Genomic DNA, 13,377 nt, shown 5'->3' with positions numbered 1-13,377 from the left:
TATATATATAAAAATAAGTTGTCTGTGGATCTGTGGATCGTGGATCAGGTGACGTCACCTGAAAAAACTGGATCAGGTGACGTCAAAACTGAAAAAACTAAAAAAAGGCAAAAACTACAAAAAAAACTAAAAACTAATAAAAAAAATAAAAAAGCTAAAAAACTAAAAAAACTAAAAAAAGGCAAAAACTACAAAAAAAACTAAAAACTAATAAAAAAGCTAAAAAACTAAAAAAACTAAAAAAAAGGCAAAAACTACAAAAAAACTAAAAACTAATAAAAAAAATAAAAAAGCTAAAAAACTAAAAAAACTAAAAAAAGGTAAAAAACTAAAAAATAAATAACGACCGGGACACAGGGACACAACTACAACGGGGACACCGGGGGAAACAGGGGGATATAAATGACGACCGGGACAAAAAAACTAAAAAGAAATAAAAACTAAAAACTAATAAAAACAACTAAAAAATTTAAAAATCTAAATAAGCTAAAAAAGAAAAAAAAGGAAAAAAATAAAGGAGAAAAACAAAACTAAAAAACGAATGTATATACAGACCGGGACACCGGGATACAAATGATGACCGGGACCCGGGACACAGGGAATATAAATGACGACCGGGACACAGGGACACAACTACAACGGGGACACCGGGGGAAACAGGGGGATAACCTGACAATCTATTTATATGCAAAGACAATGGGACAGCAAAGAATGTTGTATATTCGCAAGTTTATATAACATAGGGACACAACTACAATGGCGCGTAACTATTATGGCGCGTAACGACTTACGCGCGCGGGGGGGGCTTGGGGGGGGGCGCGAAGCGCCCCCACCAACTAGGTGTTGGGGTGGCGCGAAGCGCCACCCCAACAGCTAGTCTATATATATATATATATATATATATATATATATATATATATATATATATATATATATATATATATAAATAAGTTGTTTGTGGGTTATGTCTGTCTGTCTGTCTGTCGAGTGACGTCGTGTTTGTCCGCATATGACGTCTGAATTATTTCACACTAATACAAAAGAAGAAAAAAAACTAAAAAAGGCAAAAACTATAAAAAAAACTAAAAACTAATAAAAAAAAATAAAAAAGCTAAAAAACTAAAAAAACTAAAAAAACTAAAAAAAGGTAAAAAACTAAAAAAAACTAAAAACTAAAAAAGAAAAAAACTAAAAAAAAGGAAAAAACTGAAAAATAAAAGAGAAAAAGAAAACTAAAAAAATATGAATAAAAATAAAAAAATAAAAAAGATAAAAACTACAAAAAAAACTAAAAAGAAAAAACGAAAAAAACTAAAAAAGCTAAAAAAAAAGGTAAAAACCAATACAAAAAACTAAAAAGAAAAACTTAAAAAAGGAAAAAACCATAAAATAAACTAAAAACTAATAAAAAAAACTAAAAAAAGCTAAAAAACTAAAAAAACTAAAAAAAAACTAAAAAAGGTAAAAACTAAAAGAACTAAAAAAGAAAAAAAACTAAAAAAAGGAAAAAAACTGAAAAATAAAGGAGAAAAAGAAAACTAAAAAAATATAAATAAAAATAAAAAAACTAACAAGATAAACTTAAAAAAAAAACTAAAAAGAGAAAAGAAAAAAAACTAAAAAACCTAAAAAAGGTAAAAACCAATAAAAAAACTAAAAAGAAAAGAAGGGAAAAAATTAAAAATTTATTTCATCATATATCAATTCAAAAACGAAAGTATACCGGGATGACAACCGGGACACAGGGAATATAAATGACGACCGGGACGCAGGGACACAACTACAACGGTGACGCCGGGGGCACAGGGGGGATATATAAATGACGACGGGGACACAGGCAATGTTCGATTAGCAATCACCATCAACAAAGCTCAAGGGCAATCATTAGAATCATGAGGTATAGATCTGAATATGGATTGTTTTTCCCATGGACAATTATATGTTGCATGTTCAAGAGTCGGTAAACCTGACAATCTATTTATATGCACAGACAATGGGGCAGCGAAGAATGTTGTATATTCACAAGTTTTACGTCGTTAAAAACATAAATTGACTTTGCATCCAGTTGAACTTTATCCTTTTCAATCTTAGACATCGTGACGGATGAAAACTCGGAACAATCTATATATATAAAAATAAGTTGTCTGTGTGTGTGTGGGTCTGTCTGTCGGGTGACGTCATGTTTGTGTGTCGACTGACGTCATGTTTTCAACTGACGAAATCACAGACCGGGACATCGGGATACAAATGACGACCGGGACACAAGCACATAGGGAATATAAATGACGACACTCAAAGAGAAAGCGACCGGGACAAAAGGAATGTTCGATTAGCAATCAACAAAGCACCGGGACACAAATGACGACCGGGACACAGGGAGTATAAATGACGACCAGGACATAAGTAAAAAAAAACTAAAAAAACTAAAAAAAAGGTAAAAACTACAAAAAAACTAAAAAGAAAAAAAAACTAAAAACTAATAAAAAAACTAAAAAATCTAAAAATCTAAATAAACTAAAAAAGAAAAAAAAGAAAAAAGGAAAAAAATAAAGGAGAAAAACAAAACTAAAAACGAATGTATATACAGACCGGGACACCGGGATACAAATGACGACCGGGACACAGGGAATATAAATGACGACCGGGACACAGGGACACAACTACAACGGGGACGCCGGGGGGGACAGGGAAATATAAATGACGACCGGGACACCGGGACACAAGGAATATAAATGACGCCCGGGACACTCAAAGAGAAATCACAGACTGGGACACCGGGACACAAATGACGACCGGGACACAGGGAATATAAATGACGACCGGGACACAGGGATAAAACTACAAAGGGGACGCCAGGGGGCACAGGGGGATATATAAATGACGATGGCGACACAGGGAATGGTCGATTAGCAATCACCATCAACAAAGCTCAAGGGCAATCATTAGAATCATGAGGTATAGATCTGAATACGGATTGTTTTCCCATGGACCATTATATGTTGCATGTTCAAGAGTCGGTAAACCTGACAATCTATTCATATGCACAGACAATGGGACAGCAAAGAATGTTGTATATTCGCAAGTTTTACGTAGTTAAAAACATATATATATATATATATATATATATATATATATATATATATATATATATATATATATATATATATATATATATATATATATATATATATATATATATATTCACAGGTGGGACATAGGGACACAACTACAATGGCGCGTAACTAAAATGGCGCGTAACGACTTACGCGCGCGGGGGGGCTTGGGGGGCACGAAGCGCCCCCACCAACTAGGTTTTGGGGTGGCGCGAAGCGCCACCCCAATAGTTAGTATATATATAAAAGTTTGTTACGTAAGCTAATTTATAAGCTACGTATATCTTTTACTAATAAAGACATTTGTAGAAAATTAAAAGTTCTAGTTGTCTTTCTAAGTAATCAAAAATCGGAGGGAACTAGGCTTCCTCCCCCGCTCTTTTTTTCTCAAAATCATTCGATCAAAACTATCAGAAAGCCATTTAGACAAAAAAAAAAATATGCAAATTCCGTTTTAATTATTCCTCTGCGGAGAGCCAAAATCAAAACATGCATTGATTCAAAAACGTTCAGAAATTAAATAAAAAAACAAGTTTTTTTTTAACTGAAAGCAAGGAGCGACATTAAAACTTAAAACGAACAGAAATTACTTCGTATATGAAAGGGGCTGCTTCCTCATAAACGCCCCGCTCTTTACGGTAAAGTTTTTTACTGTTTTAAAAAGAAGAGTTGAGAGAAAGAGTCAAACCTTAGCGTAAAGAGCGGGGTGTTGATGAGGAAGCAGCCCCTTTCATATACGAAGTAATTTCTGTTCGTTTTAAGTTTTAATGTCACTCCTTCCTTTCAGTTAAAAAAAATTGTTTTTTCATTTAATATGTACTAAGCTTGTAACTTTTGGTTTTCTTTTTTAAGGTTTTTGAATTGTTATTATCCCCTGTTATTATAGAGAATCATCATTTGTAATAATTACAAATTTTCGGCTTTTGGGCCTTCCTACTGACATTATATCCGTTCAAACTTGTAATCATGTAGCGAGTCGATTTTATCAAACAAAAAAATAAGCTCATTTTAAAATTTTCAGGTATTTATCTAGTTTGAATATAAACATTATAAATTATTACTCAGGCAACTTATAAAAAAGTTGTGATTTATCGCTTAAATATAAGCGATAAATCACATTTAAGTGATTTATCACTTATATTTAAGTGATAAATCACTTAAATATAATTTTATTGCTCACGCCCAAATAATGAAAGACTGTCTGCATCAAGCAAGATTTTGGAGCAGTTTTAACAGTCATGACATAAGAATGGAATTAGGTCTTATGTAGTTTAGGCGAATTCTATTTCGGGCGAATTCTTAAAAAAAAAGAAAAAAAAGAAAACAAATTAAAAAAAAATCTGGCACCACGACATAGACGCTTCGAGTTTTATAAGTGATCTGTATCAGACAAGGTGGTTTTGCCAGAAAAAACCCTCTGTACAAATACCAATGATACCCAATAGAATTTAGGAAAAAAACAAGCTTATTTTCTCTTTTTATTATTTCTGCTACCTGAATTGACAAAGCCCAAATTGATGTTAGATTTACTATAAGCAACATTTTTAATGCCCATGCCAATGGGTATCACACATTTTCTTCTTCAAAATTGCCCCATCTAAATGGACAACTTTGAGTCAGAAAAAAAAACCTATTTTGTTGAAGATTGCTGGAGTTTCCAAAGTATTTTGTAAAATCTCTATTTTCAAAACCTCCTCCTACTTCTCATATTCAATAAGTCCTCAATATGTCCGCTTTATCATGGATTGCCGTAAAGCCAAAAGCATCCCCTGGCATGAACAGAATAAAATACAAACTGACCTGAAACCCTGAATACGTTGCTCCATTACTACCAACAGCAATGGTTAAAAATATAACAGTAGAAACTGCATTACATCCTGTATACGCCGCGCAAATCAAAGCTAATCCAGGAACAAACGTCCCTGAAAGTAGAACAGAAATATGTTAATAGATTAACGATACTAAAAATAAAAACAGAAGACAATGGGCGAAAAAGAGTTCTTTCAACTTTTCATATTTATCATATTGTATAGCCCAATAAAATATTTAGAACAGCCGCGGTATCTAAAAAATATTACCAGAAATTATGTTAAAATATTATCGTTTATCTATCGATGGATATGTATTATAAAGATCAACAATGCACATACTCAATTCTGACATACGGCCGAAATATTTATTCAAATTTGAATTCCATCGTCTTGCGATAAGAATTCCCTGTTGTTCTTCTTGTAGTTTATGTTTATGATGAAAAGGTAGTGTGGTCCCCGTCGCAATTTACGTTAGAATAAGCCCTCTGCTGATCTTCTAAGACCAGTGGTTTGATATGATCCCTCCTAGAAAAAACATCCATGATCGTTCTTTTCGCATGAAATACGCATTCCGCATTTTTATACATAGGAACTTGAAACATCTACAGTAGAATTCTCTTACATGCTGAATCTGATGGTATGCTTTTTTAAATATCACATGACTTTTTAAGTGTGTTTTCCTCTTTTTCCAAAATTAGGCAATTTTCTCAGGCTTGTAGCTTTTACGGTTAACATTAAACTTAATGAACTTTATATTCAGAATCAATGTCTGGGTAGCCGTTTTTTAGACTTTCAGTTACCACTGGGCCGAGTAGTTCTTTACTTTACAGCTCGTCACTGGGAACTTGTTTTAAGGAACCATATTCACATTTATAAAGTCATTCAAGCATTTGATTACTGTTGTTTTCTTCTTGCATGGGATAGGCATGTTCCCTTCACTTGATCCCAAGTTTTTACTGTTTTTAGGTTTTCCTCTATTTAAATATTCGATGCAAAACAGCAAACCTACTCTTACCTACTGAATTGCAAGTTTTCCGGATTGTAGTGACAGAGGTTTCTCTATTATGACGATAATAATCAGCAATCCAACTTGATACATTAGCGACTATCCACATCATGAGATAAGGCAATGCTGACAAAAACCCATTCTAAAAAAAATATTTAAAATTAATTTAATTAATTCAATTAATTAATTAAAATTAATTAATTAATTAACTAAGATTAATTAATTTAAATTAATTGATTAAAATTAATAAAATTAATTAAAAGAAAATCATGAAAAACGATAGAATTAGTTTAGTCAGAATAGCAGCAAAAGTGAAGACGAGTCACTTACAAAAATAATTCATCAAAGAATTACAAAGGCTTACCAAGACAACGATCCCTTAGAGGATGCTAAAAATAAAACTAGATCTTTGATGTGTTACGGCAAACAAACCACGTAAATCACAGTTGTAGAGCAAGGCATGTAGCTATGTTTCGTTCGACAAAAATTGAAGGCAATCGCTTACGCTTTCCATGGCATCAAGATACTTCACCGATAAGCCGAAGATACTAAAGAATGCGTTTTCAGGATCAGTGCATCGAAAATTTTTGCCCACTTTGATCCAATTTTTCACTTCAATTCGACATTTTTGCTTATATTTGAGTCGGGAGGGGGTACTGTAATTAATTTTCCCCCCGGTATCATCAATCCTAAGGATGTCTCTGATCCCCTCCGGAGCAGAGTCCAGATCTGACCTACAACTTCACAATTTACAATGGAGAAATTAGCTCTCGCCAAATTTTTCACCATCTTACAACCTTTCCGGTATACGCCCTTATTCTGCATTTCTTTTTATACTGCTTTACTGGCTAAGAAAGAAAACTGATTTTTATTTCAGGGGAGACATTTGAAATTTTTTAGACTTCATAAGAGTTTCTCCTCTGCTTCAAGAACCCCAATTGAAAAAAACTAAGGCGTTCTAAAACGTTGGCAGTCACTATAGACTGCGGATAACTGTCTAAGCGTCAGAAACACCATATTCCTAGGGAATGCCCCCCCCCCACATTTTAGATCCACATTCAGATTACGTAAGTGAGTAGAATAAAATTAGTGAGATGTCAAGATGAATGAAAGAACATGAAAATGAAGGACATGATAACAATTGAAATCTAGACCTCCCAAATCTCATTCTCAATTGGTAAATGCAGGAATTTTACTATTTCAATTTTTAAATTATGCATGACCATTAAAAGAATGAAATGACTAGTGAAAATAGAGGATAGCCAGCCAAAAACAAGGAGTGATCCCACTAAATCTGCCACTATTTGTCGGAAGCAGTTAATGTAATATCATGACTTTTCATCCAACAGAACAAGTTATCAACAGAGATCAAATATGTGAAAAAAATTGGCAAATCAAGCGTAAATTCAGTTCTTGTGGTACACATGCGTACCCTGGATTAGGACACCACTAGCGTCAGAATCCCACTTTCGATCAAAATAAGCTTAAGCTGAAATAGAATTTAGCGACCAAGTCGGTTGCATTCAGTTTGTTTCTGGCATCTATTTCTAACAAACAAAAACAGAGTATTATTTTGCATACATGTTGCTTACTTCTGGACCATGCTACTTGGCGAATTCCCTTAGACTGTTAAAGAAATAAGGCTGTTAAAGGAATAACATTTGAAGTGATTGATCCATATGGCATAGGAGTCTTTATTTTATCGTTCGCCTTCTCAAACGAGTTACAGAAAGGTACCATAACAGAATTGTCAAGACCATGGTCATGAGCAATGACCAACAACTGGCTATGTATAACTGAGCCGAATACCTCTCAAATATCCAAAGCTACAGAAATTCATACATCACCATAACAGTAACACTCAAGAAAAGCGTTCGCTATGGTATGCTAGTCAATGATCATCTGCATCTGCGGTTCCATTCGAATATATCTGTTCCATAAATTAATAAAAAGTCGAAGTGGTTTGGGAAGGCATTTTTTTATGATATTTCTTATAATGAGAGTGTAACTCTACCTTAAAAGTAGAATAGTTACTTCTTCTATTTACGTCCCACTCTCTGCTCGGTCCCATTGCGATTATATTAGTATTTTAGATAATTTTAAAGATTTTAATAGTTTTGTTATAGGTAGAGATTTTAATGCTTAAAGCCCTTAAAGGTAGATAATTATTCTATGGACAGAAGAGGTAAATATGTTGAAGATCGTTTAATTAGTAAATCATTGCTTGCAATCAATGACATATATGCTACTACACATGATGCTAGTATTAGTCCAGATGTAACAGCTAGTAGTTCTCAGCTTCATAAGTTTGTGAGAGATTGGAAGATTTTAGATGAGATACAATCACTTTTGGATCACAATTTTATTATGTTTAGTAGTGTATTATTGGATAGAATTGATTAAGTTTATTTGCTTCCTCTTAACAGTTGCAAAGATATTGATTTAAATGTGGGTTCTTTTACTAAAGTATTTCAACTGGCAACTTCAGAATAAATATTCAAAGCAACTTCAGTATTCTGGATGGTGAAGCCCTGAATTCTCTAATTTGAGAAGACTATATAGACATAAAATAAGAATTAACAGAGTCCTTAATGCAAGTAAGCAGCAAGTTATTTAAGCTAAAAGAAACTGGGAATTAGAAATACTAAAAGCTAAGTTTGATGATTAGAAAAAGTTCTTTGTAGATCAAGCTAGTTCAGACCCTTGGAATACAATCTATCGTTTTGTAAATCTTCAGAGGGAAAAGTTAAGTCAATACATATTCTTAAAGATGAAAGTACAAGCACGACATCAATTAGAGACGCGGGTAAAGTCCTATTTGATAGTTGGTTTTGGAAAGATATTCTTTTGCATGATAATCGTGTTCACAGTAAAGTTAAAGATCATGCTTCAAATACATTAAGTGAAGGAATTGTAGGTGCAGACGAGATCAATCTAGATGAATTAGAAGATGCAATCAAATCCGTGAAACCTGAAAGCACTGACTTAACGCTCTTGCTCAGCAAGGCCGCCAGTGTAGAAGGAACTGGTTGACAACGCCATCAGTCTTCTCCAAGTAGCCCTGTCCAGGGCTAATCGATACCAAAATCGATTTTAAGAATTACTGAGGATGTTACGCACAAATCATAACTACGAAACGAATCACACTTTTGGAACTCTAAAAACATCTTAACTAAATATTTCCGAAAAAGTGTTTGATGGTCACCAAAATTGATTTGAAGAGCTTCCTAGGTTGTTAATTACAAACTTACGGCTAATCTATACATATAAAAATAAGTTGTCTGTGTGTGTGTGTCTGTCGAGTGACGTCATGTTTGTGTGTCGACTGACGTCATGTTTTCGACTGACGAAATTACAGACCGGGACATCGTGACGCAAATGACGACCGGGACACCGGCACATAGGGAATATAAATGACGACCGGGACGCTCAAAGAGAAAGCGACCGGGACACAAGGAATGTTCAATTAGCAATCACCATCAACAAAGCACCGGGACACAGGGAGTATAAATGACGACCAGGACATAAGTAAAAAAAAAACTAAAAAAACTAAAAAAAGGTAAAAACTACAAAAAACTAAAAAGAAAAACGACTAAAAACTAATAAAAAAAACTAAAAAGCTAAAAAACTAAAAAAACTAAAAAAGAAAAAAAAAGAAAAAAAGGAAAAAAATGAAAAATAAAGGAGAAAAACAAAACTAAAAAAAAATAAAAATAAAAAAAAACTAAAAAGAAAAAAGGGGAAAAATACAAAAATTTATTTCATCATATACCATTTCAAAAACGAATGTATATACAGACCGGGACACCGGGATACAAATGACGACCGGGACACAGGGAATATAAATGACGACCGGGACACAGGGACACAACTACAACGGGGACGCCGGGGGGCACAGGGGGATATATAAATGACGACGGGTACACAAGAAATGTTCGATTAGCAATCACCATCAACAAAGCTCAAGGGCAATCATTAGAATCATGAGGTATAACTAAAAAAAAACTAAAAAAAAAGGTAAAAAACTAAAAACAAAAAAAAAGACCAATTCAAAAACGAATGTATATACAGAGCGGGACACAAATGACGACCGGGACACCGGGACACAAGGAATATAAATGACGCCCGGGACACTCAAAGAGAAATCACAGACTGGGACACCGGGACACAAATGACGACCGGGACAAAGGGAATATAAATGACGACCGGGACACAGGGACACAACTACAACGGGGACGCCGGGGGGCACCGGGGGATATATAAATGACGACGGCGACACACAGAATGGTCGATTAGCAATCACCATCAACAAAGCTCAAGGGCAATCATTAGAATCATGAGGTATAGATCTGAATACGGATTGTTTTCCCATGGACCATTATATGTTGCATGTTCAAGAGTCGGTAAACCTGACAATCTATTTATATGCACAGACAATGGGACAGCAAAGAATGTTGTATATTCGCAAGTTTTACGTAGTTAAAAACATATATATATATATATATATATATATATATATATATATATATATATATATATATATATATATATATATATATATATATATATATATCTATATTCACAGGTGGGACATAGGGACACAACTACAATGGCGTGTAACTAATATGGCGCATAATGACTTAATGACTTTACGTAGTTAAAAACATATATATATATATATATATATATATATATATATATATATATATATATATATATATATATATATATATATTCACAGGTGGGACATAGGGACACAACTACAATGGCCAGCTAGTATTGTAATATATGAGTCCCAAATGATTACATGATTTCTCCTAAAACGTTTAAAAAAGATAAACATTTAAAAACGCAAGTATTCTATGTACAGTAAAGAGTAAACTTATCATTCGTTCAAAAATTAGCGTGAATGAAGGAACGACATCTAAATCAAATAGAAACTAAAATGAACAGAGAAGTAAAACTTAATAAAATAAAACAGAAATTTGCCATGAAATTAGTATTAAAATTTATTTTTGCTCAAAATATACAATTTGGAAATGTGCAATGTGCAATTTATGGTATTTACAAGCTAAATTGACGGAGTAACGACACTTTATCACGAGTTGAAACCAAAGGTCAAACCAAACTAGAGGATAGTGATCACAGAACAAAGGTAGTGAATTTAGGAGGGGTTCAACTATAACTAAAATTACTAGAATCCCTGACAGCTTGCCATTATCCACCAAAGTTGAAATAATCGAACTTTCTTAGTTTCAAATTATTAAAGTATGGATTTCAAGTAAATTTTATAAATCAAATTTAGATTCAATATTTATTTAGGCCCAGGCTAAAGTTTTCAAAAGTGTGTGGGTTCTTCTGACTTCACCCTATTTTCATCAACTATAAAATATTTCGGAATGGATTGGTCTGCAAAACAAAAGCTAGTTTAGAATAATATGCAAAAGCACCTTCTATCAGGGCTGCATTTTCCTTCCGATCAATTTAAAGAAAAATGTGTTTAATATGGATATTTCCTTACAAAAAGTGGAAGGCAAGTAAGTGATAACTCCCTACTAGCTTCAGCTCCACTCAGTTTAATGACCTTACCCTTGATTTCCAACCCTTTCTTTCAAATTGAAACTACGTTGTTCAAATATTCCTATCTGAGACGCAATTAAATGTCCAACCACACCATATCCACCTTTTCAATTCAATCTAGCACAATTTCAATGCCATAGTTTATCAAACAAAATCCCAATAACTAGGTTTACTTTTATTTTGCAGTTTGAACTTAGGTCTTATTTCTTAGATATGTATAAAAAAGACCAACCAAAATCACAAAATCACCATTCAAAACACTTTCCATTAGTAAGAGAGGACAACAGCAAGAACTTTCGAGCACTGTTCTCGTGTTCCTTATGTTCTTTTAGAGAACTGTTCTCGCTAAATTTGTCAGGTTGAATAAAATCCATCTTGACAAAGACGGAAAACTAGCATCTTAGCAGAGGATGTTATGTCTTCCGAATTTGCCAATTGATTAAAAAAAATTAGAAACTATATTTTTCCCCACTATTGGATCAACATAAGAAGAATATGCAACTAGTACTTACTGATTTAATGTCAAAATGCAGAACAGATTTCATATACGTGGGTAGTTCCGTCAGAAGAGTATAAAAACCCCAATTATTTCCACAATGTGCGACGAAAATTGCCCAGAAAGGTAATGACGTAAAAATTGCATACCATGGAGTTCCACCTTTCTAAAGTAAAAATCATAATTAGCATAGTAGTACAATCACTATTACGGAAAAAAACTGTTACAAATGAACACCTAGGGGGGAGGGACTATTCACACACAAACCTCCCTTCATTTGGAAAAGCATATTTCACAAATCCTTGTGAAAACAAAACAGAAACGCTGAAGGTAACCTTTTTTAGATAAAAAATGCCAACGTTAAAACTTTATGATCAACATAAATGCACCCAAAATATGACGGTTTCTGTCAGTTTCTTAAGCCAGAACTACTCGCTCAAGTCCAACTATTTCTAACAACGATTCAACGCTTGAAGTGCTCATGAACAAGCTTATTTCTCAAGCTTATGTTACATTTCAGCTTAAAGAATTGAGAAAGAGCGACAGTCTCCATCAAGCGAAGAAAATACCAATCAGAATACAACATGATTGTCCCTCCCCCTTGGCCAACCTTGTACGCACCGTAGCCCATAGTAACCAAAATTTAAAAACACATTTTAAAAAAAAGGTGAAAAGAGGAAGAACCACTATCTGAACATGACTCAGGAATGGTAACTGTCATTTCAATCAATTGCATTGATAAAAGCTGGTAGCAAAACAAAATTCTGGAAAATAAAAAGTGACCTGAAACCCCGCGAAAATGGTACCGAATCGAAAAGGAAACTATATCTATGGAACCATCATAGTCGAAAACCCCATTTAGAAAATTATCATGAGAATTAGTAAATATCATAGAATTAGCGCTGAAATATTCTATAGAGATGTGTAAGTACTCATTTGAAAGGAAATTGCTACATCTAAATAATTTTTGCAAGCAACAAAAATAAGATGAAATAATAAAAATCTGTTTTTGTCAAAACCTCCATCTTACATATGAAAAAATTATGTCCTATGGTGTGCGATGTCATATTTAAAGACTTCGCTGCCTTATTCCCTAGGGTTTTTTTCTATGCTAGATCCGGTTAAAAATAAAAGCGAAAGATATATACATATATATCTATATATATAAAAATAAGTTGTCTGTGTGTGGATCTGTGGATGGATCAGGTGACGTCATGTTTGTCCGCATATGACGTCTGAATTATTTCACACTAATACAAAAGAAGAAAAAAACTAAAAAAGGTAAAAACTACAAAAAAAACTAAAAAGAAAAAAAAACTAAAAAAGCTAAAAAACTAAAAAAAACTAAAAAAAGGTAAAAATCTAATAACT

The 13,377-nt window shown here is 33.4% G+C and overlaps 1 protein-coding gene across 1 annotated transcript; it reads right to left on the bottom strand.

Annotated features, from left to right (window-relative positions):
* Nucleotides 1–3,901: 3,901 nt before the first annotated feature.
* LOC136039915 (putative inorganic phosphate cotransporter) lies at nt 3,902–12,204 on the bottom strand. Its single transcript, XM_065723906.1, has 3 exons — nt 12,023–12,204; nt 5,940–6,072; nt 3,902–5,035 (listed from the first exon to the last, which is right to left on the bottom strand). The coding sequence occupies exons 1-3, from the start codon at nt 12,053–12,055 to the stop codon at nt 4,824–4,826; spliced, it is 378 nt and encodes a 125-aa protein (XP_065579978.1). The 5' UTR covers nt 12,056–12,204; the 3' UTR covers nt 3,902–4,823.
* Between the last annotated feature and the right edge of the window lie 1,173 nt (nt 12,205–13,377).

This window comes from Artemia franciscana, chromosome 20 (genome assembly GCF_032884065.1).
Source record: "Artemia franciscana chromosome 20, ASM3288406v1, whole genome shotgun sequence".
Taxonomy (NCBI): Eukaryota; Metazoa; Arthropoda; class Branchiopoda; order Anostraca; family Artemiidae; genus Artemia; species Artemia franciscana.
This window is presented reverse-complemented; position numbering and strand designations above follow the sequence as displayed.

Bases quoted from the DNA above. Each gene is read 5' to 3' on its own strand.
- LOC136039915 (XM_065723906.1), bottom strand. From the start codon at position 12,055: ATGAAATCTGTTCTGCATTTTGACATTAAATCA. The intron at 6,073-12,022 runs GTAAGTACTAGT...TATTTTTTTTAG, and splicing joins TGCATTTTGACATTAAATCA to AATGGGTTTTTGTCAGCATT. The intron at 5,036-5,939 runs GTAAGAGTAGGT...TTCTACTTTCAG, and splicing joins GAAAACTTGCAATTCAGTAG to GGACGTTTGTTCCTGGATTA.